Source organism: Balaenoptera acutorostrata, chromosome 9, assembly GCF_949987535.1.
Source record: "Balaenoptera acutorostrata chromosome 9, mBalAcu1.1, whole genome shotgun sequence".
NCBI classification, from domain to species: Eukaryota; Metazoa; Chordata; class Mammalia; order Artiodactyla; family Balaenopteridae; genus Balaenoptera; species Balaenoptera acutorostrata.
Window position 1 is genome coordinate 47,769,153 of NC_080072.1, and position 24,707 is coordinate 47,793,859.

The 24,707-nt window shown below is 39.6% G+C and overlaps 1 protein-coding gene across 3 annotated transcripts in view; it reads right to left on the minus strand.

Moving 5' to 3' along the window:
* IPO7 (importin 7) overlaps positions 1-11,669 on the minus strand; it is a 47,252-nt gene extending 35,583 nt beyond the window's left edge. The window contains exons 1-2 of one of the 3 annotated variants that reach the window (XM_057552331.1): positions 11,427-11,669; positions 10,507-10,653 (exon numbers count right to left, since the gene is read on the minus strand). In XM_057552331.1, the coding sequence (XP_057408314.1) occupies positions 10,507-10,653; positions 11,427-11,510 (231 nt within the window). In that variant the 5' untranslated portion in view covers positions 11,511-11,669. The remainder of the gene's footprint in view (positions 1-10,506; positions 10,654-11,426) is intronic. The other 2 variants (XM_057552330.1, XM_007172791.2) reach the window with 2 other exon arrangements.
* Between the last annotated feature and the right edge of the window lie 13,038 nt (positions 11,670-24,707).

Here is a 24,707-nt window from a genome sequence, read left to right on the forward strand (position 1 = left end):
CCGCGATAGTGAGAGGCCCGCGCACTGCGATGAAGAGTGGCCCCCGCTCGCCGCAACTAGAGAAAGCCCTCGCACAGAAACGAAGACCTAACACAGCCAAAAATAATAAATTAATTAATTAATTAATTAAAAAAAAAAAAAAAAAACAATCCGCCTGCCAATGCAGGGGACACGGGTTCGAGCTCGGGTCCAGGAAGATCCCACATGCCACAGAGCAACTAAGCCCATGCGCCACAACTACTGAGCCTGCACTCTAGAGCCCGCAAGACACAACTACTGAAGCCCGCACGCCTAGAGCCTGTGCTCCACAACAAGAGAAACCACTGCAATGAGAAGCCCTTGCACAGCAACGAAGACCCAATGCAGCCATAAATAAATAAATAATAAAGAAACCTTTTCACTCCCCACTGCCCCACCTTAGCAGCCTTCTTTAGGTCCTTTCAACAATACACATTACCCCATTGCAGAGTCTTTGTACATGCTGTGACTTTCTACCTACAACACTTCTCTCCAATGCGCCACCAGAGTTAAATGGTCCACAGCTTTGCATTCTTTGGGTCTCAGTTTAAACATTTCCTTAGAAAAGCATTTCCTCACTGATCACACTAGGGCTAAGCAGGGCTCCCTATTACTCTCATAAGCTCCAAGGTTTTTTTACTTCATAATACTTATTACATATTTGTAATTATTATATTTGTAGCTGGTTTTATGTCTGCCTCTCCTATTAAACTTTAAGCTCCACTGAGAGTAAGGACTTTACTGTATACCCTGTTCCTCATATGTTTGACATTCAAAATACTCAACAAATTTATTGAAAGAATAACAATGAATCAACAAAAAGACGCTTTGGAAGCAGTTCTGATCACCTAGGGGCTGTGCAGAGTGAAAAAACGTATTTATATTTTTAGACCGATGAGCCCACAAAGACCACTACTATGGCACTTTTTAGGCCATTAATATTACAGTAGATATCTTGTCTCCTGCATCAAATTGTGAACTCCTGGAATGAACTGCTAGAATCAGACAGTTACAAACATAAGTGATGTCACTTCCTACATTTTTAATTCTTGAGCAAGTTTGATTCAGCAAATCTAACTCTTAATTACCAAGTTAGTATAACAAAATCTACTTCACAGGATAACTCTAAGGAATAAACATGGGAAGTATTTTGGCAAATATCAAGACATAACAAATGGGGAGTTCCCTGGTGGCCTAGTGGTTAGGATTCTGGGCTTTCACTACCATGGCCCAAGTTCAATCCCTGGTCGGGGAACTGAGATCCCACAAGCCGCGCAGTGTGGAAACACACACACACACACACACACACACACACACACACACAAAGAATTAGTACAAGTGGACAAAACAATCCTACCACAAAACAATATATGCAATACACCAAAGCACTGGTCAAGATGGGAAAAAAAATGGAACACAGTGCTGGTAGACGTATAAAACGGTACAACTATTTTGGAAAACTGGCAGTATCTGACATGCACCTATCTTACAACCTAGCAATTTCCCCCTTATATATCCAAGAGAAATAAGTGCTTATGTTCACAATAATACCTGTCCATTAACAAGTGAATGTATAAACAAACTGTGGTACAATTCATACAATGAAATACTATACAATAAATTTAAAAAATAAAACCAACCTACGGAATCAAGCAATAATACAGATCTCAAAAATATGTTGAGAAAGAAGCCAGACTATATCACATACTCTGTGATTCTATTAGTGTGAAGTTTAACGACAGGCAAATCCAAGCTATAGTTAACAGAAGTCAGAATAATGGTAACCTGAAGACAAGTCTTAAGAGAAAATTCTAGGCCAATGGAAATGTTTTATCTATCTATCTTATCTATCTACCTACCTACCTATCTATCTGTCTATCTTAATCTAGATGGTGGTACCTAGGTAAAAGCTGACTGAGCTGTACATATTTTTGAGCTTTGTGGTATATGTAAATTATCCCTCAATTAAAAGAAAAAGCCAACAATACTACTTTTACTTGAACATTCACAGCATTATTCATAAAAAAGTGGAAACAACCCAGATGCCCATCAACTGATGAATGGATAAGCAAAATGTGGCATATCCATACATTCATGTAACGTTATTCAGTAATAAAAAGAATGAAGTACTGACACATGGTACAACATGTATCAACCTTAAAAACATTATGCTGTGTGAAAGAAGCCAGTCACAAAAGACTACAGATGGTATGATTTCATATATATCAAATGTCCAGAATAGGCAAATCTATGAGCAAAAAGTAGCCTAGGACTGGAGGCGTAGGGTGGAATTAGGAGTAACCACTTAATGGTATGGGGTTTCTTTTAGGGGTGATAAAAATGCCCTAAAGTTTGTGGTGATGGATGCATAACTGTGAATACACTAAAAATCACTGAACTGGATACTAAAGTGGCTAAAATCAATAAATTTATTTTAAAAAATCAACAAAACTAAACATTGAAAACAAGCACTTAGTTTATTACCCTATTATTTTAGGTCACTTTGAATGCCTTCAAAAACAAACCAGCATAAATCCAAAAAGTACAACTGACCAAAAAAAAAAAAAAAAAAAAAAGTTACTTTCAGACAACAGAGCTAGACTAAGGGTAAGAAAGAAAGGATATTTCTGTCAGCAGGAACAGCACAAGCAATCTCAACCTGGGACATCTATCTACTGGCTCGATCCAGCTGAAATCCCTAATGCAGGAAGCCTTGTATTCTCCCAAAGAAGGTAACAAATGGACTTAAATTAGTACTAAATATTAAAAATCAGGTTCTCAAGAAAATTGAGACAAAGTAGGTTCGTAATCACTTAAGACTGGGATGGGGATTAACTACAAACTGGAAAGAGGCATCTTACTGGAATAATGGAAATGTTCCAGAACTGGATTGTGGTAATAGTATTATCTACCAAAAATAACTGATTTCACTTAAAACAGGTAAAGTTTACGATATGTAAATTATACCCCAATAAAGTTTAAAAATGGGGGAAAAAACCCACGGATCTGTACAATTATAAAACACAGGACAAATAAAGATATACATTAACTATACAAGTTAGGAAAAAACTCTTTCAAGCACTGGGTAATCTCTAACAACTTTCCGGCATTCTTGGATATAGCAAACTATCACATATTTACAAGAATTCCTATCACAGGTTAACTATTACTATATTTATTAACTATCATAAATTTTAAAGGTCTTCATGCTTTACACTATAAAAAATAAATTTAAGTAAAAATATCACTAGCATCAATTTTTATCACAAAGTTTGGCAAACACTGATTAGGCTTGAGAAAATGCTACAATAAATCTTTTATGAGTCAAAGTATAAATGTAACTTATGGATGCTGACACTAATTATAGGCCCCTCCTCAAGCTCCTGGCTTCTAGCAGTCAGAGAACCAGGAGAAATGAAGCAACAAATGGGTCATTATATATCATTAAGTAGAGCTAAAACTGCTAATACTCAGGTTTAAAAGCTGCTCACCATAACACAAAACTACCTTTCTAGACAACTTCTTACCTTCTCATGATCTGTCATCATGCCAAATAATTCAACATTCATCCTTAACCCACCTCATCAAAATTCCTTAAGAGCCCCAACTCCATCTCCATCTCCTTTAACTCCACGCCACTTACTAGTACTTCCAACGTGCCAGATACTGCAGAGATAAAAGATCACCACTATAAAGTAGGTTGGGAGATTAATTCTAATTAGACTGACAGGTAAGTTTTTTAGTTAGACCCTAAAGGATTTAAACCCCCAGAGATAGAGAAAAAGGATTTTTAAAAGGAAAAGAAGTATGGGTTATGTTAAAGAGATTACTAGAAGAATGAAAGAGAACAGTGAAATACAAAAATGAATGGGTAGGGACTTCCCTGGTGGCGCAGTGCTTAAGAATCCACTTGCCAGGGCTTCCCTGGTGGCGCAGTGGTTGAGAATCTGCCTGCTAATGCAGGAGACACGGGTTCGAGCCCTGGTCTGGGAAGATCCCACATGCCGCGGAGCGGCTGGGCCCGTGAGCCACAGCTGCTGAGCCTGCGCGTCTGGAGCCTGTGCCCCGCAGCGGGAGGGGCCGCGATGGTGAGAGGCCCGCGCACCGCGATGAAGAGCGGTCCCCGCACCGCGATGAAGAGTGGCCCCCACTTGCCGCAACTAGAGAAAGCCCTCGCACGAACCGAAGACCCAGCACAGCCAAAAATAAATAAATAAATAAATAAATAAATAAATAAATAAATAAATAAAAAATTAAAAAAAAAAAAAAAGAATCCACTTGCCAATGCAGGGGACATGGGTTCTAGCCCTGGTCTGGGAAGATCCACATGTCACGGAGCAACTAAGCCCGTGCGCCACAACTACTGAGCCTGTGCTCTAGAGCTCACGAGCCACAACTACTGAGCCTGTGAGCCACAACTACTGAAGCCCGTGCGCCTAGAGCCCATGCTCGGCAACAAGAGAAGCCACTGCAATGAGAAGCCCGCGCACCGCAACAAAGAGCAGCCCCCGTTCGCCACAACTAAAGAAAGCCTGCGAGCAACAACAGAGACCCAATGCAGCCAAAAATAAATAAATAAAAATAAATAAATCTATAAAAATTATTTTTAAAAAAATGAATAGGTATATTATGACCACATCAAGATCCATTAAGTGTGAACTTTTTTTGAAAGTTTTTACATGATCAGATCTATGCTGCAGGAAGAATAAGGTCCTGAAGCAGTATGAAGAATGTAATTCTAGGATAGATGACTATTAAAACATTACAAGTAGAAAACTATTATTACAACAGGTAATAATAAGCCTGAAAAACTTCTACTCCACAGGTAGCTCCCCTTACTCCCCAAAATAAGTCAAACTACAAAAGAAAAAAATAAATGAAAGGCATACATATCACATAAACAAATTTCCCCTGACCCTACTACCTTTTTAACCTACAAACTTATTCCTACCCCCTTACTAGCATTTCACTCACTAACCCTGTAATCAGAAATTGTTTTCCCCAAGGTTGCCAATATTTTTAAAGCTCCCCTCCCCTGCCCCCACCAAACTCATTTTGCTTTAACTTCCCTCATTTAGAAATACCAACAACCCTCTTTTTCTAATAGCTTTTTAACTTATTACAAAAGGAATTCATGTTCACTGGTAGAAAATTTATGAAATTCATTTAAGGAAAAAGGAAACTATACCTACAACCAATCCTCTTACTTGAAATTCCTTTTCTTGGCACCCTTTGGCTTTTCTGCACAATTTTCCATCTCCTTTTCCCTATGTTTCTCAATGTCCCCAAAATGGGCATGGCCCAAAGGGTATGCAGCCCTCCAGTCCACCCCACACCTCTGGATCACACTCCTTTCCTCTCAATTCACCTGCAGAAGAAAAATCACTTTTCCATTACTGCTTTCTCTCCTAAACTTCAGTGCCACATTCCCAATTGCCTACTAGACATTTTCTCCTTGGTGTTTCCAGCTCCTCGAACCAGACAGACTGTAGTCATGCTTTCTCCAATACCAATTTCCCTTCTAGACCCACATTTTCCAATGTAATCACCTAATGTCAATATCTTTAAAGCTTACTCTTTAAGAGGTAACTTTTTATTAATTCTCGCCATTTTGTAATGTAACCAAACAGACCTTCAATTAGTTACTGTACTTTACATCATTTATAAGGAGGAGAGGCGCTTAAGGGCACTATGACATCAGAGTTTACATAAAATGAATACAACCAGGTAATTTCAAGAACCAAGGAATTTCTACCCTCTCTGCTTTACTAAAGAAGTTGACAAAGGCAAATACTGTATCTATTTTACCTACACGAAATATGAGGCGTAGTGAGGTTAAGGCGGTGTAGTGGTAAAACCGGGACCAGGCTGAGGCTCTTCACTGTGTCCTCCTGCCTTTCATTAAATTGCGGTAATGCTTTCCAACTAAGGAGTTTTTAAAAAACTTCTTAATTATAAATTAATTATAAATTATAAATAGCGACCAAAAAAAAAGCTCCCACTTTAAATCAAGCTCATCGTTAACGTGCCACTGACAGAAACAATAAATAATGCATGCATCTATTTCTGAAAAAGAAAATTGTTTTCTTACAAATATTAATATGGTATTATCTTTCTTTCAGATCTTTAACATGTTCTGTCACTGAATAACTTCCTGTCTAACAGTCCAAGAATCCAGGAACTTTCCCTCTCCAAAATTCACAACAGGATCTACTTCATGATATTCCTAATTAAAGAATGTTAACCTGCTCAAACTACAAACCATTCTACCTTCCAAAAATATACACCATAACCTCATAAATATTTGCTGAATTTCTAGACTCGCTAAATTGTCCTATAAACGTGCCGTCATTTTGCACTTTTCCAGACCTAAGATTTTCATTGATTAAACATTTCATAAGCCTTTAATAAAATAAAATCAAATTAACCATTTATAAATAAATATATCACTTTCAGTTGTAACGGTAACCATCTGTGAAGACAGCAGATGTGACTTAGGTAGTTCGTGAATTTTAAAGATAAACACAAAATATCAAGAAACTTATCAAAGCTATGTCCTCTTACTTTTTTTCACATAAAGCACGTGAAAAAGCAGCATTTCTGCTTACATAAGCATTTTACAGCAATTAAGCTTAGGAACTGAGGGTTTAAAAGAGATTTAAATGAGATTTATGGTTAGGAAAAATTTCAGTTTTAGGAGATAAGAGGTTAACAGGAGGGGTGAGCAGCATGAGTAAAGGTTTGCATATAGAAAGGTTTCCACTGAAGAACACTGGCAGCTAAAGCAGGAAGAAAGCAGCGATATTGTTCTCTTTTATAATAATCTGCCAAAAACCTCCAGACATTATTTTCTTTATCTTAAAAATGAAAAAAACAAGTATTTCTGAGTGTGTGTGCTCGCGCGCACGTACAGATAGGAAAGGACAGTCTTTGTATTCAAGAGCAAATAGTCTGGAATATAAGAAACAATGTTGAATGAATACCAAGTGCACATATTTTAGATTAGCTAAACAAATTTTTTAAAATTGCACTTCTAGATATACTAGAATATATAGTATAGAATTTAAATGAGAAGTGACAGATGTCTGTAACACAAACCTACTTTAACAATTCAAAGATGAGTATTAACATTCTTAACATTATTCAAGGGCTTCCTTGGTGGCGCAGTGGTTAAGAATCCGCCTGCCAATGCTGGGGACACGGGTTCGAGCCCAGGTCCGGGAGGATCCCACATGCCGCGGAGCAACTAAGCCCGTGTGCCACAACTACTGAGCCTGCGCTCTAGAGCCCACGAGCCACAACTACTGAAGGCCGAGCGCCTAGAGCCCGTGCTCCGCAACAAGAGAAGCCACTGCACTGAGAAGCCTGCACACCGCAACGAAAAGTAGCCCCCGCTCACCACAACTAGAGAAAGCCTGCACGCAGCAACAAAGACCCAACTCAGCCAAAAATAAATAAATAAATAAACATATTAAAAAAGAGAAACAAAAAAAAATTTCTATTATTCAAGTTCTTATTTCTCTTTGCACTCAACAAACATTTACTATAGAGAGCCTATAATATGGCAGGCACTGTGCTTGTAAGAGTGCCAATTTTCATGCTGCAATAATTCTATCTACTAGTGAGCTCGGTGTCCAAATAATATGTACTTGTGTTCTTTCTCCATCAGTGCTGATCATCTGCCACTGAGATGAACAACTACAAAGTTAGTAGACTGAGATCAGAAATGAAACGTATTGCATGTCGGATTGGTTAATCAATTGGCACTTAAACAGTAATTCAAATAATCTGGAGAGAACTTAGTAGGTGCCAAACACTTTCCTAAAATTTTTACATTCATCATCTCACTCAACCCACACAACACAATGACATACCATACTAACATAAGGAAAATGATGGTTAGAGGTTAAGTAATTTTAACACCCCACAGCTAGTGCAGAAATCTTCAGTAGTTAAAAAAAAAGAAAAATCAAAATGGTTTTCTTCAGTCTTTGAGGCAAAGCTTGTTATACAAACATATTTCAAATTGGGACATGAGAGAGAACAACGGGTTCCAAATTACAGCAGAGGTTCAAAAAAAAAAATCAAAATTCATAACACACTACAGAGTAAGTGGGGAATACTAAATCAGATTTATCTTGAAAATATCTGCCAAAAAGTGTCCTTACTGTGGTCTTTAACAGTCTTACAGAACTTTATCTATATGTAACATAAAAAACATATAAACAGGGACTTCCCTGGTGGCACAGTGATTAAGAATCCACCTGCCAATGCAGAGGACACGGGTTCCAGCCCTGGTCCGGGAAGATCCCACATGCCGCGGAGCAACTAAGCCTGTGCGCCACAACTACTGAGCCTGCGCTCTAGAGCCCGCGAGCCACAACTACTGAAGCCCGTGCACCTAGAGCCCGTGCTCTGCAGCAAGAGAAGCCACCGCAATGAGAAGCCCGTGCATTGCGACGAAGAGTAGCCCCCGTTTTCCACAACTAGGGAAAGCCCGAGCGCAGCAACAAAGACCCAACACAGCTAAAAATAAACAAAATAAATAAATAAAATTTAAAAAGAAAAAAAGCACCCTTAAAATCCTTGAAGTGGAGGTGGTTATAAGACATCTAAAGCCTATACTGTTCTCTATTATAACAGGAAGTCAGTAAAGCCTACCATTAACAACCAAAGAGTTGCAGTAACAAAACACAATAATTCCTGACCTCATGAAACTCAAAAATTATACTGGGGAAACAATAAGTAAAATACATATGATAAATAAGTGACACAGAGAAAAATAAACAAGTGAAGGCAGACAGGGAGCATGGTAGTCAGGCCACTCTTCAGGGATACGGAGACAGTTGAACAGTGATAGAAGTTTCTGGGAGACAACTGAGTAAAAGGAGTTCCAAGCAGATGGAACAGTTAAGTGCAATCGCTCTGAGACAAGGGCACTTCTGGTTTTGTTTTTAAACCATCTGCACTCTAATACTTGGATAACATTTACAATTTTTATAGAGTTAGTGATTACTTCACTTAACTGAAGAGGTCCATTCAAATGGCAATGATCTTTTTCTTGTAACTAAATGAACCAAAATGTAGCTTCAGTTGAATGAGACATCACGGACTGATTGGTTCACCCTATTTTATCCAAAGCAAGAAGAGCTTGCCAGAAATAAAATGCCACTTCCTCCTTCTTACTACAGTAAAGCTTCTTCAAAACTTATCTGGGATCTATTTCCTAAATCAAGGTTCTGCCACAAGAAAGTCAAAGCAAGAACTATTCAAATGGAAGCACTTCATTAAAATGGAATCAAGATTAGAAATGAGAATATTCTAATTAATGGAAAAGTTGTCTTAGGAAAATTACTAAAAAATCTAGGTGTAATGACAGAAAGAAATTTGCAAAATGTAAACATTTAACCATCACAGAAATACAGGCCAGATACCAAATTGTTTTTGAAAGAAAAGATAAGCAGTGTTCACTACTCCAGAGTATTTCAAAACCCTAACAGCAGCTTAAGGGTTAAGTAATAAATGCCTTGAATACTATTTTGATTATTTATCTTCTAAAAACTAGCTTGTGAAATACGTACCCCAGGTCTCTACTACAAGATGTTAGTACATACAACTGAACATTCAATACCTGCTTGAGGAATAAATGAATTTCAAATTTGCAGAAAGTATCACTTACCCAATTTTTCTACAAGGGAACCAATTTTTTCAAATAGTAATTTTTAAAATTAATAATAACATACAAGTATTTTAGTCAAAATAATGTGCTTTTAGGGCAAAGTCATGGTAGAAATCACTATGACTAAACTTTTAGTGTGTCTAGGTTTATATATGCATTAGCACATCATCAACAAAATAATGTTCATCTTAACCTGTGTCTATCACAGAACAAATCAAAATAAAAAGCAATCCACAACTCCCTCTATGGTTTAGTAATGGTTCAAGGTGGGAATTTCTTTCAAATCACTATTTTATATCCAAAAGAAATCTATCCTCCTCCTAAGGTTGTCTTCGAGCCTAAGAATTTCAGCATCATTCTTGGCAAGATCTAATGGTCTTATTCACATATAAAATAGATTTAACTTTTTATTTTTAAATAATTTTACACTTAATTTGTCTATACTCCATGGGTGGTCTTCTTAAAATTTAAGTTCCCTGAGGCCAGGAATCTCTAAAACAGCATTGTACACTGAAGATGTTCAATTATCAATACTCCTGGAAGTCAATATAAATAATGTTTTTAAATAATTTACCCATCAGCTAAGAAGAGCATAAACTAACTGAATTTCTATTTTAACGAGGGACTTCTCTTTATGTACAAAAAAAAAAGTACACTAAACCTCACTAAAGCTGGGCAAATTCATAGGAAGGCATAGGAAGTGACAGCGATCCTTTAAAGAAGCCTTTAAAATACTCACTAAAATATAAGAAGTTACAGAAATTTAGAAACAAAGAATGAAACTGAAAAGAGTACAATAAAATACCCACATAATAAGGCTCTTTTCCAAACGGTGGTCTCCTCCAAAAATATGGGAAAAAAAGAAACCAACACTCAGAGTTGACATGGAGCTTGACACGTTTCAAGGCACTCTGTCTTACATCGTCTCCCTTGACTGTCACAGCAAACCCTGTGGCCTAATTTTATGAATGGGAAAAACTCAGCGTCGAAAGGTTAAGAGACTTGCCCAAGGTCAGTCAAGAAATTAGTGGTACAGCTCTACCTAGAGGGGTGCACTTCACCTGACACCCTGCACTAAATCGCGCTGCCTCTCCGACCGAGGCGTTAACAGAGTAGAAGAGCAGTGAATCAGACTCCCATGGGTATCCCGCACTCCCCGCACCCTGCCTAAGAAGCGGGGGCTCGCCTCTGAAACCTGTCCCTAGCAACTCAGCCGGAGAGGAGAAAGTTGTGCAGGTCATCGATCAGCCCAGGGAAGTGACAAGCTGACAGGCACAGCCCCCAGTGGGACTAGCTCTGCATTCCCAGGAGCCCCTCCGAATCCGGCGCCAGCGAGACTGCTGCCGGAAACGTCTGAAAAACCTCCCGGTGACTTTCGCCCCCTCCTGGGCGCGAGGAACAAGCTGGGAATGAGCCAGAGGGCGGCCGGCCACCCGAGCCAGCCATGTGTCCAGCCCGTCACGCCCGCCTCGCCCCAGCCGGCTCTTCATGCCTAGACCGCAGCCAGAGGCCCAGCTCAGGATCCGACGCAAAGGCTGCCTTGGCTGCCGCCGCCACCACCGCCGCAGCAGCCTGAGGGCCCCGGCGTGGCACTCGCCGTCAGGTCCCCGCCCCACGGCTCCAGTTGGGCCCCTCAGCGACGCCGTCCCCGCCTCTGGCCAGGCCCGGAGGGCTCGGCCTGCCACAGTCCGCCCGCCCGCCGTCGCCGCCGCCAGTCCGGCGTCCTTACTTCATTGAGCTGGCGCTCCGCGGCCTCACGCAGGGCTGGGTCCATGGTGCCCCGCAGGGCCTCGATAATGGTGTTGGGGTCCATCGCAGGGCGGACGCAGTCAAACCCGGGGATCGGGTACTACTGGGCCAGGAATAGCGCCGCTCACTGCGCACATGGACCCGCCGCGCTCCGCAGCGGCAACCGGCGCGAAAGGAAAGAGAAGCGCCAAGGCCCCGGATAGAACCTCTTCTCTTCGGCGTGGAGGCGGGAGATGCTCCGGCCACTTCCTGTCGGCGCGCCCCTGGAGCACTTTGGGAGATGTAGTCCACTTGGGCAGTCCGCAGCCCACGTGGCCCTGAGCTGTCGCTCCTACAGACGAGACCTGCTCTTCAGAAAGAGAAAAATGTTCAAACTTCACAGAAAGAAAATTAAAACAATCAGTTACAAAGATCTCACATAATAATATACCTATGGTAACCATAAGGTAAGGCTGATGCAATGTGTGATGCTAGTAGCTGTGTAATTGAAGGAAGCCTTTTGAAAAGCAATTTGAGATGTGTTACTAAATGCCATAAAAATGTTTATAATCTTTGACCCAACTAATCCCATTTATGACACTTTATCCTAAGGAAATAACATAAAGGGTTAAATGAGCTTTATGTGTAAAACGTGTTTATCACATTACATATTTATAATCAAATACTAAAATTATGGGGTTTTTGGTTTGTTTGGGTTTTTTTGTTTGTTTGTTTTTTGAGTATCCAAATTTTGGCACAGACTTTATACAGATCACCTCTAAATGCAGAATAAAAGCATAATCCCTATTAAAATCCACCTTCTTTAAACAGTCAAACATTTTCAGAAAGGTTAAATAACTTGCCCAAGGTCACTTAGTAAGAGGTTCGCCTAGGATTTCAAACCAAGGATGTTTCTGTTTTCAAAGTTTTCATTCTCTCCAATGAATCAGTCTGCCTCTCAAAAGAAATGTGGAACCCTAGGGGAATGGTTAAGCAAATTACAGGAATCCAGTCAATTAAATTTTTCACAGTCACCAAAAATTACAAATGTAACAACACTAAAACATTTATATATAGATACATAGACAAAAACTGGGAAACAAGGCTGGCAAATGAAAGTAACTGATTTTCTAGCATGGTGAGATGTTCAGTAATTTCCTTTCATACCTGTTATTGTTGTAATAAAGTTATGTAAATGTATTTACTTAAAATGAATCATAAGCCTTCAAATACAATTTGTTAAAAGATCACTTATTGTTTTTACTTTACAAAAAGGAAAAACGGAGACACAGAAGGCTTTCCCTGGAAGAGTGGGCTTTGCAATATTAATTTCTTATGTGCCAGCCACTGTGCCTGGAAGTGAGGTATAATTATTCCTGATTTACCAATGAAGACTCCAAGGCTTAGATTGTGAAAGGTCATAAGGTTTTCATAATATAACCTGTAAGATCTATCATTGTACTGATACAATCTGTTTAAGAATTTCATCTCCCTATTCCATCCCTCAAATGTAAGGGCCTTGAAAATAAAGATTATGTTTTAATTCACTTTTGAATCTTCACCTCCTATCACAGAGCTTGAATATCTACTAGGAGTTCAATAAATATTTTAGTGAATAAATGAAGAAAGGAATGAGTGAACTAGTAATGACTTTTAGTTGTCAGTGGCTGAGCCAGAATTGAAACCTCAGTCTTCATGATTCCAAAGCCAGTCCTCTTTGCATTACTACATAGCTATTTTAGATTCCAGCATTGACTTGTACATAATGGAATTGTGACAATTATAGCATAGCACAATGTATGTAAAAGCACTTGACACAAAGAAGGTGCTCCAAAAATGTTAATTCCTTCTCCCTGAAACTGAAACGGTGAAGGAGTGGTGGGGGAAATACGGTTTTTAAGCTATAGTGCTGGGAACTGGGAGCCAGCAAGGTTTGCAGGTCTATAGCTGGAGTGGGGGCCTGTGTCTCATGCTTCAAAGAGAGTAGAGCTCATAGGGTACTAGACCCTGTCTAGGGAGCCAGAGTTCCTTTATCCACACAAGGAGCTTGGCTCCACGACCCTTCAGGAGTTTAGCTGGCAGAGTGATTAGCACACCCAACTAATTTGTAGGGCTTTTTAATTTTTAGCTAGTAACACACAAAATGTGACTTATATGACTGGAAATTTAGATGTGAGCTCCTCCAGGGCAGGGACCATGTCTATCTCTTTGTGGCAGACAAAGAAATGAGTGTCTGCTTGGAACTCCCTGGTGGTGCAGTAGTTAGGGCTCCGTGCTTCCACTGCAGGGAGCCCAGGTTCAATCCCTGGTCAGGGAACTAAAATCCTGCATCCAGCGTGGTGCAGCGCAGCCAAAAAAAAAGAAAGAAAAGAAAAGAAATGAGAGTGTGCTCAATAAATACATGTGTGGGGCTTCCCTGGTGGCGCAGTGGTTGAGAGTCTGCCTGCCAATGCAGGGGACACGGGTTCGAGCCCTGGTCTGGGAAGATCCCACATGCCGCGGAGCAGCTGGGCCCGTGAGCCACAATTGCTGAGCCTGCGCGTCTGGAGCCTGTGCTCCGCAACAAGAGAGGCCGCGATAATGAGAGGCCCGAGCACCGCGATGAAGAGTGGCCCCCACTTGCCGCAACTAGAGAAAGCCCTCGCACAGAAACGAAGACCCAACACAGCCATAAATAAATAAATAAATAAATAAATAAAAATTAAAAAAAAAAATACATGTGTGAAGATTAAAAGAAAAAGCACCATGTTAGGTCAATATAAATATAAATAGATAATCTTACCTCACCCCTCAATCCCTATTCCCAGTGCCAAAAGCAATATAGATATCTACACTTCCTTGGGCAACGTTAGTCTGAGGAATTCAGAGAAGTATAAAACACAGGGTTTCAGGGCTAGTTTTGAGCTAGGATAGGATTCCACAAAAATCAAGAAGAGATAAGGGACAATCCAGGAGTGATTTGGTTAATTGATCTTCTAAACAATGGTTCTGTTGTTCAAACAGAAAAAAAACCTGTCTGGCTGCAGGTAAGAGAAAGTAAAGCGGGGTTCAGGGAGTGACCATAATAGCTATAAGGAAATGGAAAGAGTTAATCTTCCCTTTACAGCCCTCCATTGGCGGCTTTTGTGGGTGAACACCAATGACAAGGCCCTTGATCATAAGTACCTCGCACCCAAAGGCATCTTAAGGCCCAGACTGATCTGTCTGAGGTGACTGGATTTTGTCAACAAGACATCCTATAATTACTGAAACCCCACATGCTATACTTCCTATGTTAGCCCTATTTCAGATATCCAAAACATTTCAGACAAAATTTTTCATGAAATTTAGGTTGTTCTCAATAAAGGTAATCATTATATTTGTAACTAAGTGGAATTTATTTTTACACCTTGGTTAGGTTTTTACTCTAAACAATTTAAAGTGTAGGGGGTAAAAAAAAGACATGGAAGCTAAGAAAAGAGCTATTGATTATGTTCTGAGGCACGTACAAACTGTGCTGCCTTGGGTAAAATTTTTTTATCTCATTGGCCCTCATTTTTCATTTCCATCATCTATAAAATGAGGAAATAATTCCATCCCAGACTCCCAAAATTATTCTGAGAATCCAATGAGGTTGGAAAGTGCTTTGTAATTATAAAGCTCAGTACAAACATAAATTGTTACTGGTATTAAGGAAAGGGCCGAGGAGAAAGGAAGGTAAGAGGGCAAGGAAGGAAAGTTAAAGAAAGTGAAGAAATGGGGACTTTCTGCAGAGCATCCTTCCCAGCAGTAAGTGTGCACTTTCAACAGCTTGGTACGTATATGTCCTTATAAAGCTTAGTATATGCAAGGAAAGGTAAAAGACAACCTTGTATTGATACTGTCACATGAAGACCATTTTATTGCATTTCTTTTAAGTACACTGACCTACACAAAATAGAAGTTTATGACCTAAACCATATAAAAAATTTTAAAGATCAACTTCATCAAGGTATAATTTACATACAATTCAATGAGTTTTCACAAAGTTATACACCCATGTAACACCACCATAATCGACATATGGATTCTAGCCATTAGCCCTTCCCAGTCACCTCTTACGTGCTCAGCCCCATGACACATATGCTTTCTATTCCTGTCAGTTAGATTTGCCTTTCCTAGAGTTTCATATAAATGGAAGCATTCAGTAAGCACTTTTTATGTCTGGCTTTTTTTTTTTTTTTTCCTCTCACTGTAGCACTTCTGAGATTATTTCTATGATGTTGAGTACATCAGGTCATCCTTGTTGCTAAATGGCAGTCCATTGACTGGACGTACAACAATTATCCATTCATCTGTGGCCCTTTGAGTCATTTCCAGTTTTTGCCTATTGTGAATAAAGCTGATATGTACATTTGTGTACAAATCTTTGCGTGGATATATGTTTTCATATCTCTGCTGAATAGCTAAGAATGGAAAGGCTGGTTTGCATTGTAAGTGTATATGTCACTTTATAAGATACTGCCAAATGATTTCTGAAATTGTTGTACAATTTTACATTCCCACCAGCCATCATGGACATTTCATTTTTCCACATCTTCATCAACAGTTTGAATTCTCAGTCTTTTCAAGTGTGTCTAGGGACTTCCCTGTTGGTCCAGTGGGTAAGACTCTGTGCTCCCAACGCAGGGGACCCGGGTTTGATCGCTGGTCAGGGAACTAGATCCCGCAGGCTGCAGCTAAGACCCGGCACAGCCAAATAAATAAAAATAATAATTTAAGTCTATCTAGTGCAGTGGATGTGTAATGGTATGTACAAGATGCATTTCTCTGATGACTTAATAATGTTCAGCATCTTTTCATGTGCTATTATATATATTTGTATCATCTTTTGAAAAGTAACTGTTTTGCCTGTCTTTTTTTTTTTTTTTGGTCATGCCACGTGGCTTTTGGGATCTTAGTTCCCTGACCAGGGATTGAACCACCAGGCCACGGCAGTGAAAGCGCCGAAAGCACCAGGGAATTTCCTGTTTTGCCTGTTTTTTTTGTTTTGTTTTGTTTTTAATATTTATTTAGTTATTTATTTGGCTGTGCCAGGTCTTAGTTGTGGCACTTGGGATCTTCATTGCCGCATGCGGGATCTTTAGTTGTGGCATGCAGGACCTAGTTCTCTGAATAGGGATCGAACCCAGTCCTCCTGCACTGGGAGCTCCGAATCTTAACCACTGGACCACCAGGGAAGTTCCTTGCCTGTTTTTAAAATTGGATTGTTGCCTTACTGCTATTGGGTTGTAAGATACTCTGGGTACAATTCTTTCTGTCAAATTTCTGTTTTGTGAATATTTTCTTTCGGTTTGTGTCTTAATTTTCTTAACTGATCTTTCAAAAAATGATTTTCTATTTTGATAAAGTCCAATTTATCTATTGTTTCTTTCATAATTGTGCTTTTTGTGTTCTATGTAAGAAATCTTTCTCACCTTAAGATTGTAAAGATTTTCTCTTACGTTTTCTCCTAGAAATTTACAGTTTTAGCATTTATGTTTTGGTTTATGATCCAATGTGAATTAATTTTTTGTGTGTATGGTGTGAGGTAAGCATTGAAGTTAATTGTTTCTGCATATGGATATCCAGTTAGTACAGCACAGTTGGTTAAAAAGCTTACCCTTTGACCATTGACTTACTTGGCCACTTTGTTGAAAAATCAGTTGCCCAAATACATATGTGAAGATCTATGTTTGAATTATCTGTTCTGTTCCATTGATCTATTTATCTGTCCCTATGCCAATATCACAACGTCTTGAGTCTTTTTTTTTTTTTTTTTTGAGAATTGTAAAGTCTTTTTTTATTGTCTCTGCTGAGAGGAGTCTACCATCTGTTAATCTGAATATTTGTGCTTCCAATATTTTGCTTTTTTTTAAATTTAAATCACTTAATTACCAAAAAAAAAAAAAGTATAGTCTATGTCTATGAACATTTCTAGACTGATAACTGGGAATTTTCAGTTGTGCTTGTAAGTTTCTTAAATAATGCCAACTGATAATGACATCACTAACTTTGATACCCTATTATTCTTATTTTCTGCTTTAAACAACTGTAACCATTACCTTTTAAATAACCTGAGTCAAGTAACTTAATTGCACCCCATTACAATTACACTCTCAAACTGGGCAAAAGTTTTGTTTAGCTGTTCATACCATCATTTCCTCTACCTTTCCCCTTCCCTACAACCCCTGTGTGAATTCTCTTTTTTTTGTGTGTGTGTGGAAGTGCAAAGTTCTGTTTACCTTGAATCCCACCCCCAAAGGCCTGTCCTTCAGAGTCACAAAGACGGAGCCTTAGAACTGATATGTAAGAACTGTAACTTATGTTATACGAATTCCATTGAAACAGACACACAAAACAGTCTACAGGGTGTCCATAAAGCTGGAAACATAGGTAAATATATATAATGCAATTGAAGATATTTTCAAAGTGTAAAACACACACACACACACACACACACACACACACACACACACAAATGCTTCCAGACTTTATGTAGAATGGAAATCAAGTTCCGCGTACCTGGAATCCTGTTAAGTGTCACCCAGAAATGTTCATCAGGAGAGTAGGTGTCCTTCGACCACCCAAGTAAATCAATGGCCCTCGGGTCTTGGAGAACAAAATTAGCAAATTCTCTTGTACGGGCTACATAGGTGGAGCCAAAGTAAATGGTGAGATTATGGGGAGGAGACATTTTTCTTATCCAAGTGCACAGCATGAAGGAAAACAATCGGCATTTCTGCTCCAAGTGCATAAATCTGGTCCTTCTGATAATATGAGGAGGAGGCAGCACCCCTGGGGTGACGTTTTTCCCTTTAAATCCTTTTATACACTGAACGATCTCCCTGTTGGTTTTCAGGGGGAAATCTTTTTTTTTTTTTTTATATATAACAGGTTCTTATTAGTCATCAGTTTTATCCACATCAGTGTATACATGTCAATCCAAATCGCCCAATTCATCCCACCCCCACCCCCCCGCGGCTATCCCCCCTTGGTGTCCATACGTTTGTTCTCTACATCTGTGTCTCAATTTCTGCCCTGCAAACCGGTTCATCTGTACCATTTTTCTAGGTTCCACATACATGCGTTAATATACAATATTTGTTTTTCTCTTTCTGACTTACTTCACTCTGTATGAGTCTCTAGATCCATCCACGTCTCAACAAATGACCCAATTTCATTCCTTTTTATGGCTGAGTAATATTCCATTCTATATATGTACCACATCTTCTTTATCCATTCGTCTGTCGATGGGCATTTAGGTTGCTTCCATGACCTGGCTATTGTAAATAGTGCTGCAATGAACATTGGGGTGCATGTGTCTTTTTGAATTATGGTTTTCTCTGGGTATATGCCCAGTAGTGGGATTGCTGGATCATATGGTAATTCTATTTTTAGTTTTTTAAGGAACCTCCATACTGTTCTCCATAGTGGCTTTATCAGTTTACATTCCCACCAACAGTGCAAGAGGGTTCCCTTTTCTCCACACCCTCTCCAGCATTTGCTGTTTGTAGATTTTCTGATGAAGCCCATTCTAACTGGTGTGAGGTGATACCTCATTGTAGTTTTGATTTGCATTTCTCTAATAATTACTGATGTTGAGCAGCTTTTCATGTGCTTCTTGGCCATCTGTATGTCTTCTTTGGAGAAATGTCTATTTAGGTCTTCTGCCCATTTTTGGATTGGGTTGTTTGTTTTTTTAATATTGAGGTGCATGGGCTGTTTATATATTTTGGAGATTAATCCTTTGTCCATTGATTTGTTTCCAAATATTTTCTCCCATTCTGAGGGTTGTCTCTTCGTCTTGTTTATGGTTTACTTTGATGTGCAAAAGCTTTGAAGTTTCATTAGGTCCCATTTGTTTATTTTTGTTTTTACTTCCATTACTCTAGGAGGTGGGTCAAAAAAGATCTTGCTGTGATTTATGTCAAAGAGAGTTCTTCCTATGTTTTCCTCTAAGAGTTTTATAGTGTCCGGTCTTACATTTAGGTCTCTAATCCATTTTGAGTTTATTTTTGTGTATGGTGTTCTAATTTCATTCTTTTACAGGTAGCTGTCCAGTTTTCCGAGCACCACTTATTGAAGAGGCTGTCTTTTCTCCATCGTATATCCTTGCCTCCTTTGTCATAGATTAGTTGACCAGAGGTGCGTGGGTTTACCTCTGGGCTTTCTATCTTGTTCCATTGATCTATGTTTCTGTTTTTGTGCCAGTACCATATTATCTTGATTACTGTAGCTTTGTAGTATAGTCTGAAGTCAGGGAATCTGATTCCTCCAGCTCCATTTTTTTCCCTCAAGACTGCTTTGGCTATTCGGGGTCTTTTGTGTCTCCATACAAATTTTAAGATTTTTTGTTCTAGTTCCGTAAAAAATGCCATAGGTAATTTGATAGGGATTGCATTGGATCTGTAGATTGCTTTGGGTAGTATAATCATTTTCACAATATTGATTCTTCCAATCCAAGAACATGGTATATCTCTCCATCTGTTGGTATCATCTTTAATTTCTTTCATCAGTGTCTTATAGTTTTCTGCATACAGGTCTTTTGTCTCCCTAGGTAGGTTTATTCCTAGGTATTTTATTCTTTTTGTTGCAGTGGTAAATGGGAGTGTTTCCTGAATTTCTCTTTCAGATTTTTCATCATTAGTGTATAGGAATGCAAGAGATTTCTGTGCACTAATTTTGTATCCTGCAACCTTACCAAATTCGTTGATTAGCTCTAGTAGTTTTCTGGCAGCATCTTTAGGATTCTCTATGTATAGTATCATGTCATCTGCAAAGAGTGACAGTTTTACTTCTTCTTTTCCAATTTGTATTCCTTTTATTTCTTTTTTCTCCTCTGATTGCTGCAGCTAGGACTTCCAATACTATGTTGAGTAATAGTGGTGAGAGTGGACATCCTTGTCTTGTTCCTGATCTTAGAGGAAATGCTTTCAGTTTTTCACCATTGAGAATGTTTGCTGTGGGTTTGTCGTATATGGCCTTTATTATGTTGAGGTAGGTTCCCTCTATGCCCACTTTCTGGAGAGTTTTTATCATAAATGGGTGTTGAATTTTGTCAAAAGCTCTTTCTGCATCTATTGAGATGATCATATGGTTTTTATTCTTCAATTTGTTAATATGGTGTATCACATTGATTGATTTGCGTATATTGAAGAATCCTTGCATCCCTGGGATAAATCCCACTTGATCATGGTGTATGATCCTTTTAATGTGTTGTTGGATTCTGTTTGCTAGTATTTTGTTGAGGATTTTTGCATCTATTTCATCAGTGATATTGGTCTGTAATTTTCGTTTTTTGTAATATCTCTGTCTGGCTTTGGTATCAGGGTGATGGTGGCCTTGTAGAATGAGTTTGGGAGTGTTCCTTCCTCCACAATTTTTTGGAAGAGTTTGAGAAGGATGGGTGTTAGCTCTTCTCTAAATGTTTGATAGAATTCACCTGTGAAGCCATCTGGTCCTGGACTTTTGTTTGTTGGAAGATTTTTAATCACAGTTTCAATTTCATTACTTGTGATTGGTCTGTTCATATTTTCTATTTCTTCCTGGTTCAGTCTTGGAACTTTATACCTTTCTAAGAATTTGTCCATTTCTTCCAGGTTGTCCATTTTATTGGCATGGAATTGCTTGTAGTAGTCTCTTAGGATGCTTTGTATTTCTGCAGTGTCTGTTGTAACTTCTCCTTTTTCATTTCTAACTTTATTGATTTGAGTCCTCTCCCTCTTTTTCTTGATGAGTCTGGCTAATGGTTTATCAATTTTGTTTATCTTCTCAAATAGCCAGCTTTTAGTTTTATTGATCTTTGGTATTGTTTTCTTTGTTTCTATTTCATTTATTTCCGCTCTGATCTTTATGATTTCTTTCCTTCTGCTAACTTTGGGTTTTGTTTGTTCTTCTTTCTCTAGTTCCTTTACGTGTAAGGTTAGATTATTTACTTGAGATTTTTCTTGTTTCTTGAGGGAGGTTTGCATAGCCATGAACTTCCCTCTTAGAACTGCTTTTGCTGCATCCCATAGGTTTTGGATCATCATGTTTTCATTGTCATCTGTCTCTAGGTATTTTTTGATTTCCTCTTTGATTTCTTCAGTGATCTCTTGGTTATTTAGTAACATATTTTTAGCCTCCATGTGTTTGTGTTTTTTACGTTTTTTTCTCTGTAATTCATTTCTAATCTCATAGCATTGTAGTCCGAAAAGATGCTTGATATGATTTCAGTTTTCTTAAATTTACTGAGGCTTGATTTGTGACCCAAGATGTGATCTATCCTGGAGAATGTTCCATGCACACTTGAGAAGAAAGTGTAATCTGTTTTTGGATGGAATGTCCTATAAATATCAATTAAATCTATCTGGCCCATTGTGTCATTTAAAGCTTGTGTTTCCTTATTTATTTTCACTTTGGATGATCTGTCCATTGGTGTTAGTGAGGTGTTAAAGTCCCCCACTATTATTGTGTTACTGTTGATTTCCTCTTTTAGAGCTGTTAGCAGTTGCCTTATGTATTGAGGTGCTCCTATGTTGGGTGCATATATATTTATAATTGTTATATTCTTCTTGGATTGATCCCTTGATCATTATGTAGTGTCCTTCCTTGTCTCTTGTAACATTCTTTATTTTATAACCTTTTTTTTTTTTTTTTTTTTATACTTTATTTTATTTATTTATTTATTTATGACTGTGTTGGGTCTCTTAGTTTTCATGTGAAGGCTTTCTCTAGTTGCGGCAAGTGGGGGCCACTCTTCATCGCGGTGCGGGGGCCGCTCTTCATCGCGGTGCGCGGGCCTTTTCACTATCGCGGCCCCTCCCGTTGCGGGGCACAGGCTCCAGACGCGCAGGCTCAGTAGTTGTGGCTCACGGGCCCAGTTGCTCCGTGGCATGTGGGATCTTCCCAGACCAGGGCTCGAACCCGTGTCCCCTGCATTGGCAGGCAGATTCTCAGCCACTGCGCCACCAGGGAAGCCCCCCATTCTTTATTTTAAAATCTATTTTATCTGATATGAGAATTGCTACTCCAGCTTTCTTTTGATTTCCATTTGCATGGAATATCTTTTTCCATCCCCTCACTTTCAGTCTGTATGTGTCCCTAGGTCTGAAGTGGGTCTCTTGTAGACAGCATATATATGGGTCTTATTTTTGTATCCATTCAGCAAGCCTGTGTCTTTTGGTTGGAGCATTTAATCCATTCACCTTTAAGGTAATTATCGATATGTATGTTCCTATGACCATTTTCTTAATTGTTTTGGGGTTTTTTTTGTAGGTCCTTTTCTTCTCTTTTGTTTCCCACTTAGAGAAGTTCCTTTAGCATTTGTTGTAGAGCTGGTTTGGTGGTGCTGAATTCTTTTAGCTTTTGCTTGTCTGTAAAGCTTTTGATTTCTCCATCGAATCTGAAGGAGATCCTTGCTGGGTAGAGTAATCTTGGTTGTAGGTTCTTCCCTTTCATCACTTTAAGTATATCATGCGACTCCCTTCTGGCTTGTAGAGTTTCTGCTGAGAAATCAGCTGTTAACCTTATGGGAATTCCCTTGTATATTACTTGTTGTTTTTCCCTTGCTGCTTTCAATAATTTTTCTTTGTCTTTAATTTTTGCCAATTTGATTACTATGTGTCTCAGCGTGTTTCTCCTTGGGTTTATCCTGTATGGGACTCTGCACTTCCTGGACTTGGGTGGCTATTTCCTTTCCCATGTTAGCGAAGTTTTTGACTATAATCTCTTCAAATATTTTCTTGGGTCCTTTCTCTTTCTCTTTTCCTTCTGGGACCCCTATAATGCAAATGTTGTTGCGTTTACTGTTGTCCCAGAGGTCTCTTAGGCTTCTTCATTTCTTTTCATTCTTTTTTCTTTATTCTGTTCTGCAGCAGTGAATTCCACCATTCTGTCTTCCAGGTCACTTATCCGTTCTTCTGCCTCAGTTATTCTGCTATTGATTCCTTCTAGTGTAGTTTTCATTTCAGTTATTGTATTGTTCATCTGTTTGTTTGTTCATTAATTCTTCTAGGTCTTTGTGAAACATTTCTTGCATCTTCTCGATCTTTGCCTCCATTGTTTTTCTGAGGTCCTGGATCATCCTCACTATCATTATTCTGAATTCTTTTTTTTTTTTTTTGGCTCAGACACAACTCTTCTTTGTTACTGTAGTTATTTTTATCACACATCTTCTTGATTCACTTTTTTTTTTTTTAGAGTATTAGTCATTTTATTTTTATTTATTTATTTATTTATTTATGGCTGTGTTGGGTCTCCGTTTCTGTGCGAGGGCTTTCTCTAGTTGTGGCAAGCAGGGGCCACTCTTCATCGCGGTGCGCGGGCCTCTCACTATCACGGCCTCTCTTGTTGTGGAGCACAGGCTCCAGACGCGCAGGCTCAGTAATTGTGGCTCACGGGCCCAGTAGCTCCACGGCATGTGGGATCTTCCCAGACAGGGCTCGAACCCGTGTCCCCTGCATTGGCAGGCAGATTCTCAACCACTGTGCCACCAGGGAAGCCCTATTCTGAATTCTTTTTCTGGAAGGTTGCCTATCTCCACTTCATTTAGTTGTTTTTCTGGGGTTTTATCTTGTTCCTTCATCTGATACATAGCACTCTGCCTTTTCATCTTGTCTGTCTTTCTGTGAACGTGGTTTTTGTTCCACAGGCAGCAGGATTGTAGTTCTTCTTGCTTCTGCTGTCTGCCCTCTGGTGGATGAGGCTATCTAAGAAGCTTGTGCAGGTGTCCTGATGGGAGGGACGGGTGGTGGGTAGAGCTGGGTGTTGCTCTGGTGGGCAGAGCTCAGTAAAACTTTAATCCGCCTGACTGCTGATGGGTGGGGCTGTGTTCCCTCCCTGTTGGTTGTTTGGCCTGAGGCAACCCAACAATGGAGCCTACCTGGGCTCTTTGGTGGGGCTAATGGCAGACTCTGGGAGGGCTGACATCAAGGAGCACTTCCCAGAACTTCCGCTGCCAGTGTTCTTGTCCCCACAGTGAGCCACAGCCACCCCCCGCCTCTGCAGGAGACCCTCCAACACTAGCAGGTAGGTCTGGTTCAGTCTCCCCTGGGTTCACTGCTCCTTCCCCTGGGTCCCGATGTGCACACTACTTTGTGTGTGCCCTCCAAGAGTGGAGTCTCTGTTTCCCCCAGTCCTGATGAAGTCCTGCATCAAATCCCACTAGTCTTCAAAGTCTGATTCTCTAGGAATTCCTCCTCCTGTTGCCAGACCCCCAGGTTGGGAAGCCTGACGGGGGGCTCAGAACCTTCACTCCAGTGGGTGGACTTCTGTGGTATAAGTGTTCTCCAGTCTGTGAGTC